At 36.3% G+C, this 18,506-nt stretch overlaps 1 protein-coding gene across 1 annotated transcript in view; it reads right to left on the bottom strand.

Moving 5' to 3' along the window:
• Positions 1-1,021: 1,021 nt before the first annotated feature.
• LOC116174859 overlaps positions 1,022-18,506 on the bottom strand; it is a 119,552-nt gene continuing 102,067 nt past the window's right edge. Inside the window, exon 4 of the mRNA XM_031492885.1 lies at positions 1,022-1,055. Within this exon, the coding sequence (XP_031348745.1) occupies positions 1,037-1,055 (19 nt within the window). The 3' untranslated portion in view covers positions 1,022-1,036. The remainder of the gene's footprint in view (positions 1,056-18,506) is intronic.

Below are 18,506 nucleotides of genomic sequence, written 5' to 3'. Positions count from 1 at the left end.
TTTTACAAAATCGGAATTAATTAATAAACCAAAAATAATAAACGATTCAAGTACTAGCGAAACGGATAACGACTTAGAAAATTTAAGGGCGCAATTAAAATATTTTGAAGTTGGGCCGAATGCACAAAAGTTAATCAAAGTTTAACGGAGCTGTTAACGCATTTGTTTTGATAAAACAATGACATTTGCCTTGATTAAATTAGTTAATTTAACGGAACTCTTAAACCCCGATTAAGCTAGAATTCGTATGCACAAAAAAGAATTAGCATTAATGGCGCCGTTAAGCAGCATCTAATCACGGCAAAATTTAACCGGTGCTCGTCGACTGATTAAACTGACAGTTTGTTCATAATTTTCAATTTGAGATTGTCAAAAGTAATTTTTATAGAATAATTAGGCCTATTTCTACATCATTTTTTTTAATAGAAAATATATTAATTTCTTTAATTAACGCGTTTTCTAAAATTCTTCTCCATGAGGAGAGTGTAGTATTCCAGTCGTGCATTCTTCCACTGTTGAAGGTGGTAGTTTTTTTTTAATTGCTGCAAACTGGCCTCTTATGGATTTGGGGTCTCCGCTTTGGAGCAATTATTCCACGCTTTGGAGTACATTGGCGGTCTGGTGTGGAAGAAAATGAAAAGGAAAGGTATTTTGAATCACTTCAAGGATGATTGCTGGGGCGGAAGGTACCAAGAGAAATAACGACTCGCCATCTTTAAAACAATGTTTTTATTATGCAATTTCGAACTTTGATTTGTAACATAATAAGAGGCTTTACCATAACACTCATTATCGATAGCACTTGTTGTGTCGGTGATGCTGCTTTCGATTCCTCCTCCAGTTTTCTTTCTTCCTACCTTGGAAATAAGAGGTCAGGTAACTTTTTCACACTTTTTAGTAAGTATAGCTACTTCTGGAAACTTTTCTATATCTTGTTGCGCCATTTCTCCATCAAAAGCTTCTTTAATTGCCCTCGATACTTGATGCTTGATGTTTCAGAAATGCGAAAGTATCTGAGAGCTCGTCATTCTGGATCCTAGTTTATATGTTCGTTACTATAAATTGGAAAAAAAATGAGTAGGTATTCGGAATTGATATAAGACTGAAGGCATGCAGCATCGAGAGGTGTAAAGGTGGGAAACTTTACCAGGAAGTAGTGCTTAATTTATGATATTTTAGCTACTGTAATATATAATTCTAGTTGTTAATAGTATATTAAGATACAAGTGTATAATCAAGTCTTTAAAGCACGCGCAACGAGTTTAAGGGCACGACGCAAAGCGGAGTGCCTTTAACGTTGCAAGTGCTTTAAAGATCAATTATACACGTGTATCTTATAGTATTTTTTATTATACCTGCCGTATAATTTAAAAATAGGAAATACAATGAAGTCATATTGACGTTATACTCGAATACATGTCTAATTAAGTGGGCTGGGTGTTCGTAATTTCACGATTGCCATTGAAATGTCACTTGACGTTTGCTTATAAAAATCGTCGTCTTTGTGAATAAAACGATTTCCGTTGAAAAAGATAATACACCGTCCATTAAATCGATTGTTGTAAAATCTAAACAAACGTTGGTAGGTGTAAAATCCAACTCCAGTAAAGCCTATTATAAAGATTATGAAAAGTTGTTTCCATGGACGAATAGGAAGTTACTTACGAATACAGTCTTAAATGCATCCATAATGCTGGCATATATGAAGGAAATGTCAAAGGTATTTAAATCTTCTATATTTGGTGCATTCATTCAAAACTTTAAAGCAATGCTGCGATTAAAAAGTGGAACAGATTTGGAAGCATACCCTAAATTACGCGCGTTTGTGAAACCTTCAACCAAAGGATAGGTACAAAAGCCAAAGAAATGTTCTGCATTTACAGAAAGCGACCTAAGAGGATTTTTTTATTTCATCCAGATGACAGTTTCAAAAGTCATACTTGAAGTATCGTTACTTAGCAACTTAGCAACTTTAAAGCACGTGTGTTTTAAAGGCCCTTTTTCGCACGCATTTGAGTGTTTAAAACGGAGATTGTGATTCAGGTATAATAAAAAAATAATTATTGGAATAAGCTCCACTTTCAATAAAATTAAGCACTCAATGGAAGTAAACTTCACGGAAACGCAGACGGTTTAAGTACATCTTTTGAATCAACAGATACGTACTGTCAAAATTCAGTTAGAAGACGCAGACAAAATGATTTTCAAGAATAAAACCGTTCAGGATAGATTAGTAATACAAAATTGGTTAATATTGAAAATGATAAACGATTACCCATTTTCGGACACCAGGGAATTGCTAAAACCCTTTCAGCTATTAAGGAATCGAAGGTTCCTTTTCCTTCAAAGCGTAAGGAACGACATTAGTGTAAAAAGATGGTAAAGATTTTACACGAAGTGATGAAGAGGGGCCATATTTTGATATTGGAAGCGTTCGACTAGGCATTCTTTCTGAACGTTGAACAAGATGCTGAACAATACTGATTGATGTTCCATGAATACTATCTTCCGCTGTTACAGATGACGGATTATAAACAATATTGTCCAAAGCGGCTGTACAGATCACATCTGTCTCTAAAGCTATGGTAGAATCAACCCCTTCTTCGTAAATTTGACATGCAACTTCAGAAACTTGTTTTGCACATTGCAAGACTCTTTTGTACGATACTGAGAGACCACGATCAAATAATTTATTTGTCAATTTTTGTGTGTACCTTCTTTCGGTGTCTTCACGACATCTTTAGGTAACTTGCCAAGCTCCCTGCGCATACTTTGTAAATTTTAAGTCCTATCAACATTATACATCCAAGACAAGTACCTATTGTAGATTATTTAATGAAGAACATATTGATCTTTCACAGTTGTTCCGTAGCATTTATGTGAAAGCTACATGAATGCAAAGTTTCATCCTTACTTCCGGACGGAACCATAAACTAGATTTTTGTTGGGACAAGATTACAAGGAGCCGTATTACATGTAGGTCCTTAAGCGTGAATTTTGATAATTTGCATGATTTTTAAAATTTGTTATTTAAAACTTGTCTCCCGTTTCCAAAATGTGGAAGAAAAATTAAAATCTACTTCTTTATATTTTGGCGCTATTCAAGTATGACGATTTCACAAGAAATGCACTCCCATCCCCTTATGCGTTTATTTCAATTTTCAACACGAGCTCGTCATTATGCAAGAATGCAAGGCATGGACATTCGGAATTATCCACAGAATCTTATCTGAATCTTAAGATTTTGTTTTCTCCCTTTGCCTTGTTTACGTATTCTACGACTTTTAACAATCGTTTGCGCCGGAAAGACAAGAAGAGAAAAAAAAATGGGAAGAACCTCCCCGATTCGTCGTTCTCGATGTAATTTTCAGTCTTGCCGTTAAATTATACACTGAATTGCAAAATATTTGAAACGACGACGCGGACCTACATTAAAAGGACTAACAGGTGCACACGAGTGGTTAAATGTATGCGTTCGTCTGGCGGTGGTGTCCATGTCTTACAGTGACGGATGTGATTGTCGTTTGAGTGACACACGTCGTCGAGAACGTTTCATATAAGGACCCAACAAGTCTTCGGATTCATCTAAATGTGGAAATGTACGGGGCACCCTTGATTCAATTAAACGAAATTCCTCGAGATAAAAACGGAAGGCGGTTTAATGTGTGGTGTGCGCGGGGGTGTCCAATGACGAAGGTCTTGCACTAATGAGGTTGTTAATTAGGGCGGAGGCTGTTGAAGGGTTGGTGGTTGGACCAGTACGCGCAGATCTATTTAGCGCAGGGCCAATCTAGTTATCCCGATTAATTAAGGGGTGGCTGCGTGCTTTTCACACTTGCCAGTTTTCCGGAAAAGGAAAACAATTTATTGGGTGGATCCCGAAGCTGCTGGATTAAGAAAATTAATATTACGCACCGACGACAAAAAATGTTGTTTATCAAGTTTTGGTTTGACAGGGGGGCATGTGTGGGTAATGTGCGCCTCATTGTCGTTACAAAGAGATGTCGCAGCAATGAGGTAATTTACACTCGTGCTACAACTTACCGTTGACACAAATCTGATAATTTAATGTCGAATGACCATGGGTGGTTCATCAGAATCGGACGAATAAATAACGGCCCATATATAAATCTCGATATTTTATTATTAAACGCACGTAAAAAACCGATTTGTAATTACGAACTGTATTTATATCTACATATTTCAAAACAGAATGGATTGTGCCAAAACGAATTCATAATTTATTTGTATTTTCTCTCCGCTTCAAATTTAATTATTGCAAGTTCGTAACTGTAATACAAGTCTGTAAGGAACAGCAAAACCCCATGGGATCTGAAATAAACCGTTTAACTGACATCATTATCACCATCTTAAAAATCATACGAGAGGGCAAATGGACGGTAAATTGATACACAATTATCCCATCAAAAACACACCACCGGTCTTTCCCCAATACTATTACCACATAGCAGTTCAATGTTAGCTACATTCAATAATGAGCAAAACAAATTGCAACTGCTCTTTTCCTAAGGTTAGTTATCGTAGACTATTGGTGGGTTTATACAATCATTATCATTAGTTCATTAAAAAACAGCTAATAGAAACAAAGGTATGGTTTCGTTGGTTAGTGACGCGCAATAAACCTTTGACTCTATTGGCTATTTCGTAATGATATAATGATAATAATGATTGTATACCCAGTAGGTATAAATGGCGTAAATATGAATAAAGATGAAAAAATGAATTTTTGCATTTTCTAAACTGAGGACATGGACATCAATTTTTAAACACTGCACATACCTACGTAAGCTTTTTGTACTAATACTAGCTCTTACTTGCACCAATTCTGAAGATAATTTTATTTTGGTTGAAATGAACTCTTTTTTTGGAATAAGCCGAATATTCGGTCCGTTTTTGAAGAACAGGAGGTGATGTTTGTCCAGTATCTTAGAAAAGAACGTTTATTTGGCCTAACTCCGTATGATTTACGTCGTTTGGCTGACACCGGATGGTATAAAGTTTCTCGAGAAAGAAAGTGGCTGGAAATGATTGGCTAACACAGTTTCTACATCGCCATCCAGTCCTAAGAAAACCGGAACCTACCAGCGCAGCTAGAGCAATGGGGTTTAACCCTGGGTTTAACAAAGGGGCAGTTTCTAAATTCTTCCAATTTCGCGCTTATGGTAATACCATTTGTAACGTTACCGTTGAGTCGGCTGACTGATTCTAGGGGGAAATTCAAATACCTTCTCCCGCCGCATTTTTAGAGGAAAGTAAAAATTGGGAAGGGGAACCCAGTCCCTGTAGTACACATCAGACCTCTTACCAACACTTTTATTATTTTAACCCCCTAATAATCCATTAACTATATACATCAGACCATGCGTCAAATCCGGTAGTTCTGATTTTTTGTGGGATTGCTTATGTTGTTAACCCAATGTATAATTCAAGTTTTCGACATCGAGCGGCGAACGCAACATAGTCAAATATACTAAAAACCGAGGAATTTTCGTTTTCCCGAGAAATTTTGGTGGAGTCGATTTTTGGTAAAAAAAGGAAGGTTGTACACTGCCTTTTTTGCGGTCCGAAGAAAAAATTGTCTCAGATCGACCGGGAAATAGAATGTGGCCTGTAGAATCCATAATTTCAAACAGTTCCAAGATTGGGCTACTAGTTCAAAAGTTACAGCCCTTTGAATTTTCTATTGGTTTCCAGTCCATAACTTTTGATTGAGAAGTCCGATCGAAAAAGTACGAATTGTTTTGGATTCTACGCACCAAAATTAATAAGAAAAAGTGTTTTCCCGAGAATTTTTGGTGCAGTCGATTTTTGGTAAAAAAGGAAGGTTATACACTGCCTTTTTTTGAGCCCCGAAAAAAAAATTGTCTCAGATCGACCCGGAAAAAAAAATTTTCTTATAGAATGTGGCCTGTAGAATCCATAATTTCAAACAGTTCCAAGATTGGGCTACTAGTTCAAAAGTTACAGCCCTTTGAAATTTTCTTTCGAAATTGGTTTCTAGTCCATAACTTTTGATTGAGAAGTCCGATCGAAAAAGTACGAATTGTTTTGGATTCTACGCACCAAAATTAATAAGAAAAAGTGTTTTCCCGAGAAATTTTGGTGCAGTCGATTTTTGGTAAAAAAGGAAGGTTATACACTGCCTTTTTTTGAGGCCCGAAAAAAAATTGTCTCAGATCGACCCGGAAAAAAATTTTCTTATAGAATGTGGCCTGTAGAATCCATAATTTCAAACAGTTCCAAGATTGGGCTACTAGTTCAAAAGTTACAGCCCTTTGAATTTTCTTTCGAAATTGGTTTCTAGTCTATAACTTTTGATTGAGAAGTCTGATCGAAAAAGTACGAATTGTTTTGGATTCTACGCACCAAAATTAATAAGAAAAAGTGTTTTCCCGAGAAATTTTGGTGCAGTCGATTTTTGGTAAAAAAGGAAGGTATAACCTGCCTTTTTTTGAGGCCCGAAAAAAAATTGTCTCAGATCGACCCGGAAAAAAATTTTCTTATAGAATGTGGCCTGTAGAATCCATAATTTCAAACAGTTCCAAGATTGGGCTACTAGTTCAAAAGTTACAGCCCTTTGAATTTTTCTTTCGAAATTGGTTTCTAGTCTATAACTTTTGATTGAGAAGTCTGATCGAAAAAGTACGAATTGTTTTGGATTCTACGCACCAAAGTTAATAAGAAAAAGTGTTTTCCCGAGAAATTTTGGTGCAGTCGATTTTTGGTAAAAAAGGAAGGTTATACACTGCCTTTTTTTGAGGCCCAAGAAAAAATTGTCTCAGATCGACCGGGAAAAAAATTTTCTTATAGAATGTGGCCTGTAGAATCCATAATTTCAAACAGTTCCAAGATTGGGCTACTAGTTCAAAAGTTACAGCCCTTTGAATTTTCTTTCGAAATTGGTTTCTAGTCTATAACTTTTGATTGAGAAGTCTGATCGAAAAAGTACGAATTGTTTTGGATTCTACGCACTAAAATTAATAAGAAAAAGTGTTTTCCCGAGAAATTTTGGTGCAGTCGATCAGATCGACCCGGAAAAAAATTTTCTTATAGAATGTGTAGTCCAGTAACTATATACATCAGACCCCTAGTTCCACTGTTGGTTTATCCAAGAAAAAGAATAAATCCTGGTTTAAAGGTTTTGTTAAGCAGACATGAGCCATGCCATTAAGCAAAGGGTTGCTTGTGCTTTAAACATGATCGGCTAAGAAAACAGAAATAATTGACGGGGCCCAAAAGTTACAACCCTCAAATTAAAAAGTTAAAGAATTTCTTTAAAAATTACGCACTTTCAAAATTTCGATGTGCAATTAAAGGGTTGCATGTAAACCCATTACACATGATCCGCTAAGAAAACAAAAATAATTGAGGAGACACAAAAGTAATCGTCAAGTCAAAAAATTGTCAGGTCAAATCGAATTTCTTGAAAAATTACGTGATTTCGAAATTTCAAGATTGATTTGACTGTACAATTAAAGGTTTGATTGCGAACCCTTTTAAACATAATCCCTGCTAGTGTTTTAGGGATTGTGAGTAGAATTGAAGGATAACATCTACTGTACGAATACAATACCTCGAAGAATACTCTGGAATACTTGTCCGATATGGTCACCGAACCTCAAATATTTGCTTCACAGCACGAAAATATCTGATGTTCTAATCGCAGCTAAACTAATAAAAGGAACCTCTGGATTGTCCTAAGCTTCTCAGTGCTCTCCAATTCACGGTATCTCAAAGAGACGCCCGATACTATTTATCCACCGGACCATCCGAAGTGACAATTTTTAAATAAGAAGACATCAACGTAACATTACCTCATTTACTTCTCATTTTTTAACATTGTAAGAGCAATTTAGATTTATATGACTTTAATTTAATTATTTCCTCAAATAATAATCATGTATAGCTTATTTTTACTGAAGGTACGTTGATGTTAATTTATATTAAATTAAGAAAATTTGTTACCTATTGAGAATTATGTTAAAATAATGGCTTGGTCGTCAATAAAGAAAGAAAGTTACAACCCTTAAATCAAAAATTTGTCCTATCAGGTAAAATCGAATTTTCTTAAAGATTACGTAGTTTTGATGTGGGTTGCTTGTAAACCCTTTGCACATAATCGATTAAGAAAACAAAAATGCTTATAATTATGCACAAAAGTAACAACCCTAAAATCGGATGAGGGTGATGCCACATGAGTGTGGGAAATTGAAAATATATTTATGGGTTGGAAATCTCAATTTTTGACTACTCTATGGCCAATTTCAGGGAAATATAAACTTCAGAATATCCCTGTGTAGTGTGGAGGCGATCGTGCTGTTCATCCAGAAACAGACAGGTTGTCTCATTTTAAATTTACGGCACCTTAGCGTTATCTAATTTGAAAATGTTCATTTAACTAGCGTACGAACAATTTAATTTGCCACTGATGCTGTTCATAATCTATTTTGTATCGATAACTCTGCGCATAGTTATTAACCGTTCAGGAAATGGCAAATGTATGCCCAAAAGCGATGTAATACATTAAAATCAACCGACCCTTTAATAGAAACGCCGAGGGCGTTAGAATATGCTTATTAAGATAAATATGTATGAAGTAAATGTACTGCAATAAAGTCTGAAAGCGCGAGCGGCACTATGCATATATAGCTATTACAAATAGAATTTTCAGTTTGCGAATATTAAACGTTTCGCGCTCTTCGCGAATGAAACTAATTATCGAGCCAATTATACCCTCAATAACAATTAGATTCTCGTTAGCGAAACGGGTAATAAGCAAGTTGTTAATAATCGCAAGAAAGGATACATGCAGGATCTGTCGAAATGTTCCGAGAAAATTCTCGGTAGTAAAATCGTCAAAACCGCAACAACATTTAAACACCCCGTAATAAAATTACACCAGAGCACATCACAAACTAGCCTTGTAAGTTACGACACGCACCGCTTTACACCGGCAATATTAAAATGGTCCTTAAGCTCGTCATTCTTGAGGGTTGTCAATATTCAATGTGGGCAATAACGTCTTGTAATAAAATTAACCTTGTACAGTACAATGCAGTGTATGAAGACTCGTAAAAGTCTACATAAATAGTCTCGGATGTCCAGGTGGGGACCCACCTTCGAGATTATGTTATTGCATATTGGCATTCGATAATTAACCCCTGTATTAACTGCGTCCGTGTAGGTCATCAATTGGGCGTAACATGGTGGAAAGGTTCAAAGGTTAGATGTTTACAAATTACTTTGTTTCCCTGAGATTTGGTTTTCACTACACTTTCTAATTAGGTTTCTTCTTCTTTTGATTCTTCAAAATCCTCTCGACGCTTCAAATTGGTGACCCTTCAGACTACTTAGTTTCTTGAGAATTTCCAAACTCTTTCGATTCTTGTAGATTCGTTCGATGCCCAGTTTTTCAGATTCATCAGGCACCAGTCATGAATCATTCTAATTTTACCTCCGCACCCCTTATGAGCCCAAAATCTGACAGGACCCTGATAAAAAAAACTCTCAGCTCTCTTCTTTGTTGAAATATACGGACTTGCAGTTTTTGTTAGCCAGAAAAAGAAATAGAGGCGTGTAGCGTAAAAATGTGGAACAGCCCTATCCCATCAAAGTTGAGGTTATTTTCCTCACGACCTGTAAGTCGCAAGTAGCAGATATTTTTACACTACACGCTCTCGTTCCTCCTCTGTAAAATGTAGAAAATCGCAAATCCATATCTCAAAATTGAAGTCGGTTTTGAGTAAGGACTGGAGAATAACAAAAAATCCCATATGGTCATAATAGAAATTTTGCAAATCCCTTGTTTGTTGCGATATGGATTTTCCTTGTTTTGTTAGAGACAGGAAGGAATATAGAGCATGTCGCCTTAAAATTAAAGCTTTTCTGGTTCTGGAACAGCCCTACTCCAAAGTTGAATGTTGAACCGTAAACCGCAGGTATTTTTACATCACACGCTCTCGCCTCTCCTTTGTGTATCTCGCAAAATGCAAGTTGGGGCATTCGGAAGGGGATTATATCTGGTTTTTTTAAATTCCACACACCCGATTTACCATTTCGAGAAGATTCATTAGTCCTTGTCCGAGTTCTAATATGTTTTCACTTTAGTCAAAGAAACAGTACCGAATTGATTTCGAAGATAATTCGCCATCGTGGGCGTAAATTGACTCGGTAATTAAAGAGGGACCATTCGGTGTTGGAAAAATGGATAGATGAAGTCTCGCAGCAATCGGGGAGAGTTCACAGGATTTTAATTAAAAGGGAATTTAGATTTTGTGTGTGAAAAACTGGATACAGTTATTGTGCTTCTCGGCGGTTCCAAGTAAATATGCGATGTCATTGACGTACGGCGTAGGTAATATCCAGGTAAATACAACGTGAAACCAAAAGAAACAACGACAGGAACTTAAAAGAAAAATGTGAGAAAAAGATGAGGGAAGGTAAAGCCCTCGTACGGTTGAAGCAAATACATATCCGTAAAAACGATTCAGTGGAACCACAGTCACATCAACAAGAGAAAGTGAAACCACTCTAAAGATAAATTGTAAAGCCAAAACACAAGTCCCTTTATAATTAGATAAAAGTTAGTAAAGGTAATGGCATACCGAAGAAAAATTTGCACGTAAGCAATGCGAAAGCAGAAACTGAAGAGAAAGAAATGCGGCGAATGTGTAAATAGAAAGAAAAGGCTAGAATTAAAAATACCACGGAAAGCATCCGCACAACCTCCGTCGGCGAAACAAAGTCATATATCCTTCTTCAAGTTTTGGGCTCATATTCCATTCCTCTTTCAAATTTCACATCGTTAACATGGTTGTCCGTTCATATTTTTCAAAGCATATTCATATTTTCTTAAATAAACTAACTTTGTGGTACATTAAATCTGCACCAAGCACGTTTTGAAACATGAATGTGCTCTGAACACCATTATACCTTTACATTAACAATAATTGTGTATTGCGATTTTTCTTGCACCTATGCCAGGATAAGAAATTGAATTTGGAACCTTTCCAAAATGAAAAGTGACGTGAAGCGTTTCGGTTCCCGTTTTGGAGGGATGTAATCAGGTGCGCAAATTGAAACGAGGGTAAATGCCTAAATTAGCGGTTATTAATAGAGCTATTACGAAATCCCTATATTATTTTCTGTCACTTTGCACAAAGGGTCATTGCAACATTACGTACCTCGAGCTCTCTGAACGTCTAGTTAGTAGACTGGAATAAGCTATTAAATGTAAAGGTGTGCAAAATGATTTATTTAACACCCACATTTACTAATACATCGCTAGACTGTGACCATTACGTTGCCTACAAATTAAACGTCCGCACGTTACGTTCACATTCTGGCACGAAGTAAGTCCGCTGTACTCCATTATACAACAATCATAATGTTACGTGCTTAAATTTAAATTATTATTGCCGAAGGAATCCGATTTAGAGCGGACCTATCTTTCCAAGACGTCTCTCCTTTGAGCCCGTGTAAATCGCAAAAGAATTCCGAGACGTACGTCCACGGCATGACTGAAAAACAAACCGTAGATTGACGTTTACGGTTCACTTTTCGTTTTTTATTTAATTTCGTTTATTGTATTTTTAGCGATTTCGAAGAGCGCGCGAGCTGAAAAATTCAAGGCGTGACGTTTAGAGGTGCGTTAAAACGGCACTTAAATTATTATTTACTGCTTGTAATTAACTAAGGGTTTAATTATCACGGCTGATTGGGAGTGTAAATTATTCCAAGAAATACTTGCTACAAAGAACTGTGACTTGTAAAAATTGACGCCAGGTTATATAGGAGGTACGTGCTCTTTATATGGTGCTATATAAAACCCCAAAACAATCCCACCGACAATGTTTAAGAATTTTTATTACGTACGCGATTTCAATTTAATTTTTATAATGGCAACTTTTTATTTCGATCGTAGAGTTAATTTCTTCATTATTACTTGCTTTATTAACCCATCTGCAATTATTTGCGTAATTTATCATTTTTTAATAATTTATTATCAAACGACCCCTCGGTCATACCTCATTCATTGATTAAAGACTAAGTTGTTTATTTTGGACTTTCAACTAATTGTAGAATATAAATTTATGTTTTATATCAATTTCAATTTAGAAGGAAATTTTCGGAGTCCACTGACACTACTAAATAAAGGTGCTCCAGGTACAGCAACCCCCAGACTATTTACTAGGAAAAGTTAAACTAGGCAGTTTTTTAGTCGCCTCTTACGACACGCAGTGCCATCTGCAGTAGGGTTATTCTTTCCCGACCCTACACGGGTAAATAGGTGTACAAACTACAAAAGTATTATATGAACTATAACTTAGCCAAGGGGGAATATTTGCCCTCGTCGCATTTTCTCTTTTAATCCTCACCATTGGGTGCCACTTTTGGACACTTCCCTTTTTGGAAATACCAACAAAAAAAACTGTATTACTGGAAATTTACTTAAATGCCGTCGACTAGCCCTTGTGGTTCCCTATGAAATTTTACCTCCTTTAACTCCCAAGGTTTACGAAAGAGATCCCCTGTTCTTTATTTGAAAATTTTCTACAAATGGGTTTTGTTGTTATTTATACTGTCCCGTAAAATAGTAACGCCAAAATGACGAATCACTGTATATTTATAAAAAATCAGAAAAAGTCGAGAGTTGTTTAAGAATGCAGTTCCTTTTTTACATTAATTTTCCTCGGCACCTGGGACACTTAAAATATACCTTGAAATGGTCATCTCTTTTCTTAATTTGTCATATAAGGGTATATAGCCGATTCTGGAAAAAGTCACTAGAAAAGTAACTAGGTTTGAAACTCTGCTAGCGCGCATATGGTCGATTATAAATCAAAAAGTAACTAGATTTCAAAGTTACTAGAAAAGTAACTAGGTTTGAAACTGTGCTAGGAACCCAGTAATATAGGACAGATTCTAACTTAAGAAGTCACTAGATGCGAGAAGCCACATCGTAGAGCTAAAATGAAAGCTAGATCTTTCAACGATGGATGAAAAACCGGTTGAGAAAGATTTGCAACCCCTACATTCAGGTCTTTATAAAAATTATAAAAAAATGAGTTTTTTTTTGTAACACATTTTGGTTAATTTTAATAAATAAACAAACTTATCCGTTTATTGGGAATTGCTACGTATATCAAATCCATAAACAGAAATTGCTTTAGTTTAGGATAGAATCACGATTACCTTGGCGCAGGCCTCAAGGACGACCCATACCCCCGAAATCTGGATCTGGATTTGGTTCTGAATTACACTCTGTAAATTATCTGTATTCGATTGCTTCTACAATTCAGCAAATTGTCGCTCTAAGCAAATTCGTTGCATTGTCGAAGTTCAACCAGATATCACCATCAACGTCTCTACAACCTGTTTGGGGAAATGAATTAAGAAGACCACGTTCTTGTGCGTCACGTGTCGGTGGAGTGTTGTTTATGTGAAATCATGCAAGTCGTATGTTCATTCGATCCATTTAACGATTCAGAGATATGTCCCATTAATTATGATCAATTTTGTTGATTCGCGCCCAAAGTTCATTTCAAGTGCTTTCAAAATTTGACAAATGAGGTTTAAGGTTTAAGGAGCTTGAGACTGATTATAATAAAAGGGTTATAAAAAACAAAGGAAATTCTTAAGCCTATTTGCAACACAGGGTGCTGCAAAATGTCATGTGTTTTGAAGATGATGTGTATAAATTTATAATCAATCCCAATATGTGAAGAAGATTTCATACCGGATATACAATAACAAAATCCCGACATTTCGTATTTTTTCGAATACCTCCGGAATTTTATCATGCAATGGAATTTTTTTGGTCCCTTTTTTGTCATTTAACCGGATTTCTAAAGTTTACGGAGGGCGAGATCTCCATGCTGTTCATTTTTCACACATGATGGGCTACAGAATTGCAACAGTCTATGAGAAATCTTCCCTCGTCGTAGTTCTTCTTTAAAAATGCGAACCAGATTGGTATCGCATGATTTTTCTTGTGACTCGAGATGACTCTATCATACAGCCCAAAATAATAGTACTGCAAATTTTGATCATGCGAAAATCATACGTTTCCATTGTACAGTATATGAACGTTCTAAAATTAGAAAAATCCCACATTTTTATGCAAGGAACACGTCGGTAAGTTGTTTACGGGTGATTTTTTTTTAATATTCTAATTAATGCCTTGCTTTAACATATTGTTTACAGTAAAACTCATGTAACGCAGGCCTGACCGAATCGACAATGAGTTATGGTTTAATAAAACATGGTATAATTATAAGCCAGTTTTTTTTTTAGTTCGTGTACTGAATCGGCACATTAATTGATCGAGTCTCGGATCTAGTAATTAACTCAGAATGTGTTGGTCATTAATTAACGCGACCAGGTAGGAACTCGGGTGCCAACCGCACCCTTCTTACCTTTATAACGAAAATATGCAACGTAATACCCGTCCCACAATAACAACGCTTGAAAGAAAAATTCTGCATCTCACGTATTATTCCTAATTTGTCTTAACCGAAATCTAATTTTTGAAACAAAAAAAAAGGTGATTGCTTTCATTTTCGTGTAACAATGACGTTTGTTCCAGCTCCGATACGATTTGGCGATTTTAATGGGAAAACTTTTATTCTGCCACGATCCGAAATGGGCCCTAATTTATTAATTGTAATTAAAATGACACATCAATTTTCTTTGTTGGCCCAAACTCATTATTGAAAAACCATCCAAAAGTGTAATGAAAGTACGTGTTCCAGAATTTAATTGTACGCGTTTTATGCACAGTGAATCGATAAATAAATCCATACGTATTTAGATAATAAATTATTCATGGATGTAAAATGGCCATAAACCATCATGCGCAAGGTAGGTGCGTTATTGAAATTCGCCTCGGCTTTTAATAACGTAACGCCAAAAAACGAACAATTCCATCGTCAAATAAGAGAGGAAACGTCTCATTCCATTTCCGACTTGTTAGACATCCTCAGCCAGCGTCATGGGTCAGTTTCTTCAACCCCTTTGGAGGGTTTCAGGCTTCGACAGCTTCTTCGGCAACCTATACCCTCCGTCTGTTTTCATTTACTAATAAATTTGCAAAAATGCACTAGAAAGGGGAGATCGATTTAGCGAGAAAGGTTTAATAAATTATTTTGCAAAGTCACTACACTTAAGAACAAAATAACATAAAAGTCACCTTAAAGCTCTTCTGCTGCCACGTTCCGAACTACCCGAAGGAAGACTGTGACTGATCTCAGTCTGGCATCATCGAGTATCTCTGAACACATTACGAACTGACAAGTCACCCCAGAGGCGACTAGGTAATTTCATTTGAGCCGTCCAAACATAAATTTGTTTGGTTTACACGATAAAAAGAGGTAATATAATGTTTCATTCCTTACACTGCGAATTAAGCTTCCCGTGGTAAAATTCTGATAAGTCAGCTTAGTATAGAGAGAGGGGATGAGCTTTGGACGAAATTATTCATTCGAGTTTGAGCCGTGGAGCGAGTAAGAGATTCTGGTACTTCAACTTGGCATTCGGGAAAACCGAGCTTAAAGGGAAGAAGTTAATCTAGTTCCAAGCGACATTTAGGTAATTTATCATTTGGCCCCAGTGGACAAATTACGCGAAAAAGTGCATGTTAGATTTCGCTACGATTATCGGAATTTGCGTGTAGTTACCGCGCGAAATCGGTTTGCTACAAAAAGTGCCATTCTCAGTGAGAATTAACGTGATACAAAATTACGGCAAGGAATATTTTCATAGAAGGTTAAGAGCTGGCAAGCTATTTATCAAAGTGCTATTAAGCAAATTCTATAAACATTTTGTCGCGCTCTACGCAGTACCACACATTAGAAAGAAAGATACTCTTAATATCCCGTGTAAAGTGAAATTGCAATAAAGAAAACTGTTAGCCAAGTCAGATAATATTTACGTTTATTTTTGTGCCGCCAAGTTAAGTCATTAGAGTGCAAAAGTTTAATAAAGGCATTTCCCACGCTTTAAAAAAATTCAAGAAAAAAACGTGTTTATGATAGAGCTCGTTTCTTTTGCCAACCCAAAATTTGTACTGACTAGAAGGATCAACAACCAAAATCTGCAATTCAATCCTCCCTTTACTTTAGGTTTAGGGGATTGGTAACACTTTAGAGTAGAAACGTTCGAATCATGTCTTGCCTGTGGTACTTTGCTATATATATTCATATCTCATTATATTTCAGGTACATTCCAAAGGCTACGAAATTCATTCCAACCACCACGTCAGACGAGGGGTCACGAATCCGCTTCCAATGTGATCCTAAGAAGGATAAGATCTAAAAATTCTTATTTCTAGATTGTGCTCCTGTTGAAATATGAAGCAGGAGAATAATGCCGACCTTTTAGTTCAGTTTAATCAAGATTGGTATCAGAATCGGATAACAGGTAATGGCAAAAATTTAAAAAAAGAAAACTACTTGTAAAAAATAAAAATTTACATGATAATTAAGGTTTTTTTTTTGTAAAACTTTTCTGCGATTTATTTCCACCTATATTGAATATTCTTTTTTCTTTAATTTGTCGCGACGTGTTCACCGGGACGATTAGCACTACAGACCGAAACTTGCGGCCGGCGTATAATGTCACACTTTAATTATTTAGTGGCCGAATCGCTGTGCCAAACAGGTTACGGTAGCGTACACGAGAATTATGAAAATTAAAACTGATTTTTATTATATTTAGTCTATGAATTTGGGAACTTGAATGGTGGGTCAAGGCACGTTCGCTCCTTTTAAGCCACGCTAATAACGTCCAAGATTGCTGTTTAATTGTTGCTCGTCTGGTAGGTAAACGATTATGTATGGAAATTGTTCTGTCCACTTAAGGCTAAAGTAGGGTGGTAATTTTTCGATGACAAAAATTGCCTCGATTGAGAGTCGTATGGGACGTGTAACTGTAAAGGCCACCTTACCTATTACGGTTAATTATGCTCATTGTCACACACGTTACGCCTCTACTTTCTTTCAAATGGGCACAAAATGGGTTGCAGCGAGCGACCAAAAAAGGTAATAGTAGGGGCCTAGGGACTGCGGAACCCCAAAGTAAACAGATTAAGAGATTTGATGATCCAGCTCTGGAGGCACTAGAAATTCGAGCATATAGCTGTTGATGACCTGTTGAATCGAGTGAAATTGAGATTCGTGAACGAAACGAGTAATAATAATTAAAATAAATACGTTATCGATTGTCTGCGCGTGTAAGTAGAGCAAACAACGTCCCTAGCAGCGCTAAAAAATAATAAATGAATATACAGATCCATTTTTTATCCTTTGTAAATCGAGCACCATCAATAACGGTCATTAATTTCAAGAAGAGGAATGACATCATACATTTATCATATCTTAATTTGGCCTACACCTATTCATTATTCATTACCGAATTCCTAATCGTGAAATTTACATATTCCATCGCACTTTAATTAAAGTGACTAATGTTTATTTAACATAACAAAACATATAATCATAAAAATCAATGTGAGGATACGAGGCGTGTGGCCCACACCTGCGCTTCTTTTCCATCCTGGTGCGGACAGGAGGCGGGCATCCCAACACTTTTTCCGTCCAGCCCAGAAATCTCTGGGCCCTACTTTTACTCTTCTTGCCTTTGATATGGGTCGCCTAATAATCCGTCACTTTCGATTTTAATCAAATCCGTATCCCCTTTGCCTATTCGATATTGAAATCAAATTTACAAGATCATCCTCCGATGTTAAGAAATCATATTACGCGAAAGACGTACGCCGAGGAATGCGCTACTGAAACCACGTACAAGTCGACTTTTTTTATTTCTATTAAATAATAAAAGGAGTAAATTATCGGTTCGTAATTTGCGATATTAATATTCGATATTATTGCAATTCAAGCGTGATTCGGACATTTTTCTCACGTTTTTCGTCAAAGAAATATGCGACTTTCCCTTTAGGAAAAAAATCGAGTGGGTATTATGACGAACAAAGAGGAGTACAAGACAGGAAAAGGGATGCAGGAAACGACATGCAAGGGTAAGACACAACAGAGAGGGAGAAGCAGTGAAAGGGACAGAGGAAGAGGACAGTTATATGAGCAGCAAGGAGTCAGAGGAAGCAGGAGAGGGGGTATAAGAGACAAAATAAGACCAAGACACCATTTAATGTTTTTAAATGCACGAGGTAAATTTTTGCAGTAGGATATCTTCAAAAGAATATCAAAAGTGAATGTTTTTGAAGGAATTTTCTATCAAAACCTGTAAGATTATTTGTAAAAGTCATAAGAAACTTTCCAATAACGTCATGAAATTTTGAAGTTTAGGGGAGGATACATTATACACAATTTCACTTCAGACAAACAACGAAGTTTGAAAATCATTTCTAAAAAATTCTTCCATAAATAAAAAAGTTGGCACTGCGCATGCGCAAAACCAAATTTTGAAATTGGCGTTTGATTTTCCTTTATCCCAAGTGCCTATGTATCAAA

Source organism: Photinus pyralis, unplaced genomic scaffold (genome assembly GCF_008802855.1).
Source record: "Photinus pyralis isolate 1611_PpyrPB1 unplaced genomic scaffold, Ppyr1.3 Ppyr1.4_LG6, whole genome shotgun sequence".
NCBI classification, from domain to species: Eukaryota; Metazoa; Arthropoda; class Insecta; order Coleoptera; family Lampyridae; genus Photinus; species Photinus pyralis.
Note: the sequence above shows the minus strand (reverse complement) of the source record. Positions and strands in the feature narration are given on the sequence as shown.